The 12,618-nt window shown below is 37.5% G+C and overlaps 1 protein-coding gene and 2 long non-coding RNA genes across 3 annotated transcripts in view; all 3 read right to left on the reverse strand.

Annotated features, from left to right (window-relative positions):
* Positions 1–12,618, reverse strand: part of LOC120439407 (leukocyte immunoglobulin-like receptor subfamily B member 3A) — a 46,618-nt gene that overhangs the window by 31,851 nt on the left and 2,149 nt on the right. Inside the window, exons 5-7 of the mRNA XM_039610352.1 lie at positions 12,145–12,414; positions 11,763–12,041; positions 10,517–10,780 (exon numbers count right to left, since the gene is read on the reverse strand). Of these exons, the coding sequence (XP_039466286.1) occupies positions 10,517–10,780; positions 11,763–12,041; positions 12,145–12,414 (813 nt within the window). The remainder of the gene's footprint in view (positions 1–10,516; positions 10,781–11,762; positions 12,042–12,144; positions 12,415–12,618) is intronic.
* Positions 684–2,281, reverse strand: LOC120439436. Its single transcript, XR_005612636.1, has 4 exons — positions 1,810–2,281; positions 1,443–1,478; positions 989–1,243; positions 684–797 (listed from the first exon to the last, which is right to left on the reverse strand). It is a non-coding gene; the product is annotated as an uncharacterized LOC120439436 (long non-coding RNA).
* Positions 5,121–6,305, reverse strand: LOC120439435. The gene is made up of 3 exons (XR_005612635.1): positions 6,052–6,305; positions 5,791–5,850; positions 5,121–5,706 (listed from the first exon to the last, which is right to left on the reverse strand). It is a non-coding gene; the product is annotated as an uncharacterized LOC120439435 (long non-coding RNA).

Consider the following 12,618-nt stretch of genomic DNA (forward strand, 5'->3'; position numbering starts at 1 on the left):
CGTAACGGAATACATTACAAAATACATTTTGGGGCATGTATTCTGTAATCTGTAGTGGAATACATTTTAAAAGTAACCTTCCCAACACTGAGATGAACAGAATCAACTTTTGGAGATTTACTTACCTGGATGATTGAGCATGCATCAAGACTCTGACAGACCAACCTTCAGCAGGTCTGGCAGTAATATCACGGCAATATATCAGGTCTTGGTATGGGAGTGAAACTAAACTCAGCATTGTAATAAAGAAATGTGGTTGATCACAGTTAATAACATGATTTAACAAGGTGGGGGCAATCCCTTTTTCCAGGCCAGGTAGGTCTGGATTTTTCCCCCTTAACTATAAAACCTTTCATTTAGAATCTGTATTTTCTGTTTACTTGTGTCATCTGTTTCTAATATTAAATTAAACTTGATTTATGATCTGAAACATTTAAGTGTGACAAACATACAAAAATAGGAAATCTGGAAGGGGGCAAACACTTGTTCACACCACTGCCCATTTCAAATAAAAATTTTCAACTCACAGGTTATCTCAATGGTGACATCATCACTTTTATCAGTGTAGTAAACTGGGTTTCCTCTTCTTCCTCTGCAGTGGTAGATTCCTCCTTCAGATACTCTGATTACTCTGACGTTAAAATCATCTGTTCTGATTTGAACTTCAGTGTTTGGGTCACGTCTGAACCACTCATATTTCCAGTCAGCAGAGCTCCCCACAGAGCAGGTCAGTGTCACACTGCCCCCTACTGGTATGATAGTTGATCCTGGAGTCAGTGTGGCCCTGGGTTTACCTGCTGTTAGGAAAAATAAAATATGTATACATATGATCTATAATGAAGTAATAAGAACACAGGTCCTGGCTAAAAAAAAAATTTCAAAGCACCTTCCATGTAAACATTAATTAAGTGTATACACTCTATTTTATAACTCAGATGAATATTTGAACTGGGATTATATTTATTGGACATGGTCACTGAAGACTTACCCAACAAAGTTAGGGAGACAGTATTACTGTTCTTTGTATAATGTGATTTCTTCCTACGACCAAAGCACTGGTATGTACCAGTATCAGAGACAGACTTAATTTGTTTTCTGTAGTTCTTGTATGTGTTGTACTGGATAAAGGCTCTGTTGAGTTTGTATTCCCAGTCAGTGTGTTCTCCTTCCTTCATGTCACATTTGAAGTAAACAAACTCTCCGATGAAAATGGTCGAGCTGGGTTTAACAGTTAGCACAGCATCTAGAACCCAACACAAACACAACATCATTGACCTAAAACACTTTTATGTACTTTACAAATCAAAATCTGTTCTGACATGTTCGTAAAATGATACATTTGTTGAGAAACAAACAGAAATGGAAAGTGCTTAAAGTTGATGCAGTAGATTAAGATTCATCTTAACTAAATAAAGAAATATAAGTGAAAACTGTTCAGTCACCTTGAGCGTGTCCGCTGCAGAGGAGCGTACAGAGAACTGCAATAAAGGAAGAAACTTCACACATCATCAAACTGAAGACTCACTCAAACATGGCATCAATAAACACATGTGGTGTTACCAGAGGCTGCTATGATTGGTTTAAATGATATATTTAATGTAAAATGCATCAAATTATCACTGATGAAGAAACAAACATTTCTTAGATAAACTAAACCAGTGTCAGTTTACTGAAATCTAATCCAGTCTACAAACAACCATGTTGATAACAAAACATGAACTGAAATGCTGCAAATGACTGAAACTCTGTCATTTTACTAAAACATGTTCATCAGTCAGCATGAATCAAAGGAAGAAGTGATGCACTCACAGAATAGGCCCAGCTCACAGAGGAAAGTGGGTCCCATCCTCACATCCAGCTGTGACACGTCTGAAAACTTCTACGACTTTGTGTGAAGAGAAAGAAGAAGAAGCACACGAGACGCCGAGAACAGTGAAGAAAACAAAGACTTTAAAACTTCTTCTTCTCTCTGCTTCCTTCCTTTTACACAGAACTATCACACCTTAACAAACTCTGACTACAGCATGATTTGACATGTGTTTACTCTCCTGCTGCTGCAGAAACAAATTAGGAAGATTTTAATGAAACTAAGCAATAATAATCAAGTTTTATCATACAGATGTGAGCTGAGTAGTGAAAGACAGAAAACGAGCAGATTACAAGTCATTTTGTTTCCTATGTCTGCTCCTCCTCTGCTTGTTGTGTTTATAGGAGCTTTGCCACCAACAGTGTTGGGGAGTAACGGAATACATGTACTGGCGTTACATATCTAAAATACAAAATATGAGTAACTGTATTCTGTTACAGTTACCGTTTAGAAAGGTGGTATTCAGAATACAGTTACTTTGTTGAAAGAAATGGATTACACGGCAGTCTTTTCCTGTTACATATGTTAGGCTATGCCCTCTCTATTTTTGGTAATTCCACGCAGGTGGAAACCCAAACAAAATACGCATTAAGAGGCTGTAATGCCTGGGTCTCAATCTCGCGGCCCATGTCATTATTAAGTCAATTATTTTTCAAAAAAAAATTTAATATGAAAGCAACAGGCAGAGTTTTACAGGCATAGCCCTAAAGAATGTAGCCTCATGGGCAGTGTAGCCCAGTTGTAAGTAAGCTGTTAAGACTCGACTGTACACTGTGTTTGTGTTTTCATCCGAAACAATAAGTTCCATTAGAGCAGCCTACAGCTCAGAGCCGCTGACCTGTTTTATAATAGCATATAATAAACTATTATAAAAAATAGTTTTTTATTAATAGTTTTCTATACCAGATCGCTGCAAAAAGTGCAGCATTACCTAATGTCCACCCTACTGTTACTCATTTTATATTAAGATTTAAAAATCTAGTTGGTATTGGTATGGTGAGTAACCTTCAGTAATAGTAATAAATCACACAGCAATAGTACATTCATGTAGTTGTAAAAAGCATGATAACGTATTAAGTAATCCAAAGTATTCAGAATATGTTACACTCATTGAGTAACATAACGGAATATGTTACAAAATACATTTTGTGGCATGTATTCTGTAATCTGTAGTGGAATACAAAAAAAGTGATTATAATTGGTGGCCAGTGTTGGAAAGTAACCTTCCCAACACTGGCCACCAAAAATAATCCCTCTCACAGATGCTCCATCACAGAAGTACATCCTTCTGATGGGTTCAAACTGCTGTAGATGAAGGAAAGTGATTAAAAGCATTAGCAAGCAAGAGAACATACCTTTAGTATTTTCCTCCTGCCATAGATATTTTAATCATTCAGTAGGTTGCTGCTGCTAATTTTCAAGGAGTCTTGAATTGCTTCTTATACACTAAGAGCTGCAGCAGAAAATCTTTAAATTGCTTCAAATATAAAATAAATACATTTTTGTCAAAGCTTAGCTTCATAGCTTCAATTATCAGTTGACAAATAGAGGTGTCATACTCACCATAAGCAGATGTTCACATCAGTTTATCCATGCACTCTCTCACACAACAATCAAATCTGTAACTAAAAATGTTTTTATCTTAACTGATCAAACTGAGCTTTACTAATGTAAATTATTCAATTAAACCCCTGTAGACTCTTTTAACTTGTCTTTCCCTTGTGATGTTCCGGTTTGATTATTAAGTGTTTTACAGGAAACAGACAACTTAAATAGTAACAGAAGTGAGCGTGAGGTGAGAGGAAGTCTTTTTCTGAACTTGCCTCTGTTGCCTTAAACGTAGCTGTAAGTGGATTAAGAGGTGTGAAACGCTAGACTTTACATTTCCTGTCTCAATGCCCAAAGCAATAAGAAGTAAGTAGCAGTTTAATATTAAAAAAAATTCCCCTCTTGCCCCTGCAGGTGGTTTATCCTTCAGGCTCAGGTCCTCTACCAGAGGCCTGGGAGCTTGAGGGTCCTGCACAGTATCTTAGCTGTTCCCAGGACTGCGCTCTTCTGGACAGAGATCTCCGATGTTGTTCCCGGGATCTGCTGGAGCCACTCGCCTAGCTTGGGAGTCACCGCACCTAGTGCTCCGATTACCACGGGGACCACCGTTACCTTCACCCTCCACATCCTCTCGAGCTCTTCTCTGAGCCCTTGGTATTTCTCCAGCTTCTCGTGTTCCTTCTTCCTGAAGTTGCTGTCAGTCAGAACCGCTACATCGATCACTACGGCCGTCTTCTCATGTTTGTCTACCCCTATGTCCGGTTGGTTAGCCACCACCATTTTGTCCGTCTGCATCTGGAAGTCCCACAGGATCTTAGCTCGGTCATTCTCCATCACCCTTGGGGGCGTCTCCCATTTTGACCTCTGGACTTCCAGGTTATACTCGGCACAGATGTTCCTGTACACTATGCCGGCCACTTGGTTATGGCGTTCCATGTATACCTTGCCTGCTAGCATCTTGCACCCTGCTGTTATGTGCTGGATTGTCTCTGGGGCATCTTTACACAGCCTGCACCTGGGGTCTTGCCTGGTGTGATAGACCCCAGCCTCTATGGATCTTGTACTCAGAGCTTGTTCCTGTGCTGCCATGATTAGTTGACAGCATTGTTGAACACTCCTGATGCAGGCTCATGTCAGTACAGTGCAAAAGCCAAGAAAAAAAAAGCTGCTGGTTACACAGCTTGACAAGGTCCTCCCACCTTTAACAGGACATGGAAACAAATGTGAATTTGAGATGCTACAGTTTCCAATGGGATCCAAGGTGAGTTAAATTAAAAAGAGAGAGATCCCTTTCACTTTGGTATGTTTTCATTGTCGTCTGTTTTTGATTTCACTTGGCAAGTCTTGCTTGTCCTAACAGAGTGACAGGGCAGGCAACTTAAGATGAAACTGCACCCATTAAGTCAGAAAAAAACAGACATGAAGTATTAGATGTAAAATACTTACAGAAATTTTCAACACTCAAATAATGTATTCTGTGTTGAAAACTGCCACCCCTCCTTCTCTCTCCTCAACAAAGTTTGTCCATTTGTGTGATAAAAAGGGAATCATATGTATTCAAAGTTTTCCTGCCTCTGTACATCTCAAAGTTCCAGCAGGTCAATGTTTTATAAACACGTGAAGGCCTCCTAACAGCATTTATGTTTATGTTATTTACGCACTTTCAACAAACACAACACACAAGACTGAAGAATATAATGGATAACGTTTATATAAAAAAGAATACATTGTTTAAATGACACACAAAATGAGATAACAGAATTAAAAGTTTGACAGCAGCTTACCAAATATGAAACAAACAAATAAAAAATGTTTATTAATGTACAAAACTATTTAAAAACACAAGTTTTTAGAAATATATGTAATGGCTCTTAATCCATCCAGAGGAACAAAAATAATGATTTGCAAAGACAAAGGACACATCTGTAAATATATATGTAACAATATATGCAGTTCAATAAATGCGTATGTGAAAGTGGAAAGATCCTGATCCTAACGCCACACTATCACTTGCTGCTGCAGCTTTTTTAAAATGAAAGAAAACTTTTCATAAAAAAGTTAATCGTAATCTTCTTTTGTTGTTCCTCTACTTTCTTCCAGTGCTGTTAAATTCAAATCAATGCAGAATTATTCAGTGTTTAAAGGTGATTTGGGACTCAGTTTACTCTGAGTTAATCATTACAACAACAAATCACAGTATGTAAGCTATTTTATTTCTGTATTACTAACAACTCGTTTTGATTTGACTTCAGAATAAACTGCTTCATCAGCTGCTGCCGGGGCTGATTTCCCTGCAAATAAAGAGATTTTTTGATGAGATGACTACCAGTCAGATGAGATGAAAAATTAGCAATTTTTTAGATTACTTTACTTACCTTTATGTATCTTGACTTTAGCTCTGTTGTGGGAGACCTCTGCATACAACAGGCTGTAATCTAAAAGAGGACAGACGATGATCAGAAAGGGTTGACTTTAATTTCCTTTATTTTTATATCATTCTGTCATTCTACACCTAAACTACATGAAATGATTGAAGGATGTTCTGTACACTGACTAACATTTCTCAGCATTAGATATTATCTTGTTTGAGTTCATCATTATAGCAACAAATGAGTCTGTTATTTCTGTGCAATTACCAAGAGCTGGTTGTGACTTGACTTCAGAATAAATGACTTCTTCAGCTGCTGCAGAGGCTGATTTTTCTGCAAATAAAGAAATTATTAGTCATGATTGTCAGTAACATCTTAATTCTAACACTTTTCCTTGGTGTGTAAAAAATTGCCGGTGGCTCACAGTTTTTGTCCTCAGCCTCCAGATAAATACACCTTTGATATCAATTTGAAAATCCTGTGTTGCCTCATTCATGAGTTATTGTGTTCACAGTGTTGGGTGTCCACACCCCGTCCCACGCAACCAGCAGGATGACAATACCTCAAATCAGCCTTTTAGACTGAGGGGTAAAAGTGTAAAACAGACAGCAAAAACAAATGTGTACTTTACTACTTTACTTACCCTTGTTTCTCTTTGGCTTTAGCTCTCTTGTGGGAGACCTCTGCATACAACAGGCTGTCATCTAAAGGAGGACAGACAGACGATAAAGATAAGAAGGGTGGAGTAACTTTGATTTTCTTTATACTTAAATCGTAATGTCAGTGAAAACTCATCACATGAACTGACTGAGGGAGGTTCTCATCTACTGAAAATGAAATGATTTGACAGCCTGTTGTTGTCATGCTTAAAAATCTGCTTCTTTCACATTGTGCCTACATCAAAAACAGCCAGTGAGGATTCAGACGGGTCTCCTCAGTAATAGATGACCCCTGATATTAGAATCACATGAAACACGAGAAGAATGATGCTGGCTAATCTCATTTAAAATACAGATCTTTGACATGATTGGACTAAACTGAACATATTGTCTCTGCTGAGAACAGGATTAAAATGAATCATGTGATTATAGGTTAAGGTTTATAACCTCCAGCACCTATAAGAACATAAAAACCTTTATGGAAAAAAAGTAATTACATTAAGAAAATGAAATCTCTGAAAAGAAAAAACATATCAGCAAAGGTTTTAAATACTGAAGGAATAGGACTGATTATTGGTTCATTGTTCAAAATAAATTAAGGGAACATTCGACTATCACAGTGTGAAACATTTTCATTCAAACTTCAGGGATATCTGACTCCATTTCACCTGTTTTGGTGCAACTCAGAATGACAAGAGGGGCACTGAAGAGGAAACAACAACACAATCCCCAAAAAGAGGATATTTTTGAGGTGGTGTTCACAGGTCATTGCTCTCTCTTTATCCCCCTGACTGACTTTGCTTGTTGCTGTTGTTCAGTCGAGCTGCACATTGCTGTGCTGTGAGTACAAGTCCTAGTAAAGGACATCAGGTCTCATGCCATGCTCACAGAGTCTATTTCTAACAGTTTGATCAAAGAGAATGGGCCATCCTGGTCGACCTGTGCAGCCTGATGGTGACGTCTCACAATACCAGCAGTTTGCACCAAAGCAGCTGAAATGGAGTCACAATGTTTTATGCTTCCTAACTACACTGAATGATGTCCCTGAAGTTTAACCTTTTAAATGTGTTCCACTTTTTTCCACTTTCTTCTGTATTTATTTGTTTGTTTGTTGAACAGAGCACATTACAGCGATCAGCTGGTTTCTTGCTCATTCTTCTTAGAGCAATAACATGAATGAAAATCTACTTTTTCCTTCATTTGGATACTACTGTCCAATAAAAGCATTTAAACTAGTGTATTTTGTATTGGTAGCAGATTAAATACTCACCTTTTTGAGTGATGTTTTAAACTCAATCAAAGAATATGTGTGACATCCCCAGATTCAACTAAAATAGAGTTCAAACATTTACACATAAATGAGAATAATCAAAGAGTTTGCATACTTATAAACTGCTGTTTATACTTTACCATTATCTGTGTCATCATGGTCTTTGACTGATTCATAGAGACAAGCATCACCTACGAAACAATTAAAACTCATATACATGGATCTGATCACCCTACAACCAGAAATGTCTAAAGCAGAACTTGTCACGGTTAAGGCTGACCTTGGTGAGGAGAAGCATGTTGGCTGTCTCGAGCTTCATCCTGGTTGATCGTTTGGTTTATGGTTTGATTTGTGCTGGAACATAAAATGTAGTAAAACAGTGGATTTAATAAGAAACACAGGATGAAATTCTGGTTTGATAAAAAATGAGAGAGAAGATTTAAACAAACCTGGCAAAACAAGAATCTGAAAAACAAAACAGAAAAACACAATCAGATGTTTTTATTGCAAACTGTTCTGGTGCTGTAACGTTACATGCAGCATTCAGGGTATATCTGTAGTTCTGAACAATTAGATCATGTTCAGTGTAATATCAGAGAGAAATGGTTTCACCCTTTGACTGTATGAAGCGACACAACAGCAGAAGAAGAATCAGTAAAAGTCCACAGATGAGTCCAACGATCAACAGAGCAGGAAATGAAGAGTTTCCAGTCCTGGGCACTGCTGTATAAATAAGAGGATTTAATTACATGTATGTAAACAGATTTAAATGTACAACAGGTTTCACATGAAGCACTATTTACAATACCAGAACTCCTGATCACATCTGCTCCACTCTCATGTTATTTTACATGATTTTGTAATATGTACAAAAAATCACAAGCGAAAGAAAATTTTCTCTGTGTAACTTGGAACCAACAGGATCTCCAGGACAGATGTCAGCTGGTGCAGTGTAATATACAATTACTCCAACTATATAGAGGCAAATCGAGGCAGTGCTGAAAGCTAATGGGGGTCCAACCAGTACCAGCAAGGTGTACCTAATAAAATGTCTAGTAGCCTTCTTAATCTCTGAGGTGTGTCCCATTGTCACAGATGTATAAAATCAAGCACGTAGCCTTTACAAACATTTGTGGAAAAATGGGTCAAAAAGAGCGAGCTTCCTCTTTTTAGAGCTTCTCTAAACTAAAACAGCGTTTTGTCTCACTTGTGTTCATGATTACGATAACTTGTGAACTCATCATCTACTAATAATCTCAGATAAATTAAAATCTCAGTGACCTCGAGGTCAAAGTTAGAGGTCTGTGTATGTGTGTGTTTTATTTATGTTATCAGCTGGAAGAAAATTTCCATGAGACTTTGAAATAGGGAAAATGTAGTTTTATCCTTATTTCTTTTGTACATTTTCAAAGTGTTTTTAATAGACACATATGATGTTTGTTTATTTCATCATTTTACTGGGGTGATGGTAATAAAGCTCAATACCAGCTAAATATTCATTTCACAAGGTGTCGGACAAACTACGAGGCTACTATCAGGTTGATGTCATCCTGTTCTGATCATTGTTATGTTTGTAAAATGAAGCTTATTAACAAACATGACTTACTTGATGCTGACAAGTTGAAGGCTTCACTCCACTCTGTTGAAGAATATGAGTCATCTCTGCGTCGACTCTTACACATGTAGTCTCCACTGCTGGACTCAGAAACATTGAATATCCAGTAATTATTGTGAGTCCACTGTGTGGTTTGCTTGGGTCCTCTCCATCTATACTCCCACTCAGTGGTTTCACCTCCTTCCTGCACCTCACATGTCAGACTGATCGTCTCACCGCTGAATATCCGAGGCCAGCTGGGTCGTCCTTTTACAACAACCTTATTGGAAACTGTTTATTAACAGTTAAGATACAAACAGAAACATCAGCTCAGCAGAGAAAACTTAACACTGTGTGTCTGAATGTGAATTTCAACCTAAATTATTGAACTCACTGGTTTTCTCAATGGTGACATCATCACTTTTATCAGTGTAGTAATCTGGGTTTCCTCTTCTTCCTCTGCAGTGGTAGATTCCTCCTTGAGATACTCTGATTACTCTGTTTTGTTGATCATCTGTTCTGATTTGAACGTCAGTGTTTTGGTCACGTCTGAACCACTCATATTTCCAGCCAGCAGAGCTCCCCACAGAGCAGGTCAGTGTCACACTCCCCCCTACTGGTATGATTGTTGATCCTGGAGTCAGTGTGGCCCTGGGTTTACCTGCTGTTAGGAAAAAAGGAAAAATGCATTATTCATTATGAACTCATAAAAATATAGAAAATGGAAAATTTCAAAAATTGGTTTAATGTGGTGAAACTTTCCACCCACATTACTCTTTATCATGTTTTTCTATTTATTTTCTCTCTGTGTTCTTTGATTTTCTTCTCGTGTCTTTCTCAACATGTGGATATTGTTTCTGTAACTCTGGTTTAAATCTCTAAATAATTACAGTATAAATGTTTGTCTGACCTGAAAAATTCACACTAATGTAAACTATCACAGGTCACTGCTGAAGGACACACAATGATGGTTTCACAGCTCTGTGTGGTTTTTGGTTTAAATAACAGAAACATCAGTCACCTTAAACTTTTCATGTTTCTTCTTTTACTTTGTTTTAAAGTTTAGAGTCTGTGAGTATTTTATCACTGTGTGTGCTGTGAGTGATGTAACAGGTAAAATCAGTGTCCTGGTTTAAGTTCAAGCTTCACAGCAACAGAAACAAGTTTCCATGACAACATTATTTAGTGTACATGTCACTGACCACTTACCCTTCACAGTTACAGAGACAGTGTTACTGTTCTTTGTATTCTGTGAGCTCTTCCTGTGAGCAGAGCAGCTGTATTTACCACTCTGAGCTGTAGATGCAACTTTTAATCTGAGACCGTTGTTTGTGTTGGAGTTGAAAAGTCCTCGACCGTCCATGATAATTTTGTATTCCCAGTCAGTGTGTTCTCCTTCCTTCATGTCACATTTGAAGCTAACAGTCTCTCCGATGAAAATGGTCGAGCTGGGTTCAACAGTTAGCACAGCATCTAGAATCCAACACAAACACAACATCATTGACCTAAAACACTTTTATGTACTTTACTAATCAAAATCTGTTCTGATATGTTAATAAAATGATAAATATATTAAGAAATAAAAACAGAAATGGAAAGTGTTTAAGATTGATGCATTAAGATTAATATTTACTAAATAAATGAAAAGTGAAAACTGTTCAGTCACCATGACAACATCTCCATCTGCAATATTACAACAAACCTTTTCTCCACCTGCTCATCTCTGTTTAACTTCCTACAAGCCTCACTGCTCTTTCTTACACACACAAACTTTACAATGAAATGACCTCAGTCTCTGTTTACAATCAGGTATCAGACCAAAAGTCTGCTTGTCCATAATAAACTGAGTCTCCCTCAGGACCTATTAGTGCTCGAAAAGGATCAGTCTGAGTATGATGACTGGGGTTGGTGAGGATGGTAGTGATAGAATAGAATAGAAATTTTTTTAGAATAGAATTCAACTTTATTGTCATTGCACATGTCACAGGTACAGGGCAACGAAATGCAGTTTGCATCCATCCAGAAGTGCTTTAGCCATGATATAGATATATTACAATATATATTAGCAATAATATAGATGTGTAAGTATATTACAGAAATGGGTCTATTATGGTATGTTATAATGTACACGGTATGAAGTATGTTATGAATATTCTATAACTATAAGTATGTACAGGCTGTAGTGAGTACAAGCATTGTACAGGATATAAATATGAAATAAAAAAAAACTATACAGAAATGTGAACTATGCAAGTTATAAACAGTTGTAGGATTAAAAATTATTGTATGTACAGAATGATGACACGGTAATAACAATATTTGGATGTTTTTCTTTAGTCCCAGACGTCCTATGAATTTAAAACTGTCTATAATGAAGCTACTATCAGGTTGATGTCATCCTGTTCTGATCATTGTTATGTTTGTAAAATGAAGCTCAACAACAAACATGACTTACTTGATGCTGACAAGTTGAAGGCTTCACTCCACTCTGTTGAAGAATATGAGTCATCTCTGCGTCGACTCTTACACATGTAGTCTCCACTGCTGGACTCAGAAACATTGAATATCCAGTAATTATTCTGAGTCCACTGTGTGGTTTGGTTGGGTCCTCTCCATCTATACTCCCACTCAGTGGTTTCACCTCCTTCCTGCACCTCACATGTCAGACTGATCGTCTCACCGCTGAATATCTGAGGCCAGCTGGGTCGTCCTTTTACAACAACCTTATTGGAAACTGTTTATTAACAGTTAAGATACAAACAGAAACATCAGCTCAGCAGAGAAAACTTAACACTGTGTGTCTGAATGTGAATTTCAAACTAAATGACTGAACTCACAGGTTATCTCAATGGTGACATCATCACTTTTATCAGTGTAGTAATCTGGGTTTCCTCTTCTTCCTCTGCAGTGGTAGATTCCTCCTTGAGATACTCTGATTACTCCGTTTTGTTGATCATCTGTTCTGATTTGAACTTCAGTGTTTGGGTCACGTCTGAACCACTCATATTTCCAGCCAGCAGAGCTCTCCACAGAGCAGGTCAGTGTCACACTGCCCCCTACTGGTATGATAGTTGATCCTGGAGTCAGTGTGGCCCTGGGTTTACCTGCTGTTAGGAAAAAAGGAAAAATGCATTATTCATTATGAACTCATAAAAATATAGAAAATGGAAAATTTCAAAAATTGGTTTAATGTGGTGAAACTTTCCACCCACATTACTCTTTATCATATTTTTCTATTTATTTTCTCTCTGTGTTCTTTGATTTTCTTCTCGTGTCTTTCTCAACATGTTGATATTGTTTCTGTAACTCTG

This window comes from Oreochromis aureus, linkage group 3 (genome assembly GCF_013358895.1).
Source record: "Oreochromis aureus strain Israel breed Guangdong linkage group 3, ZZ_aureus, whole genome shotgun sequence".
NCBI classification, from domain to species: Eukaryota; Metazoa; Chordata; class Actinopteri; order Cichliformes; family Cichlidae; genus Oreochromis; species Oreochromis aureus.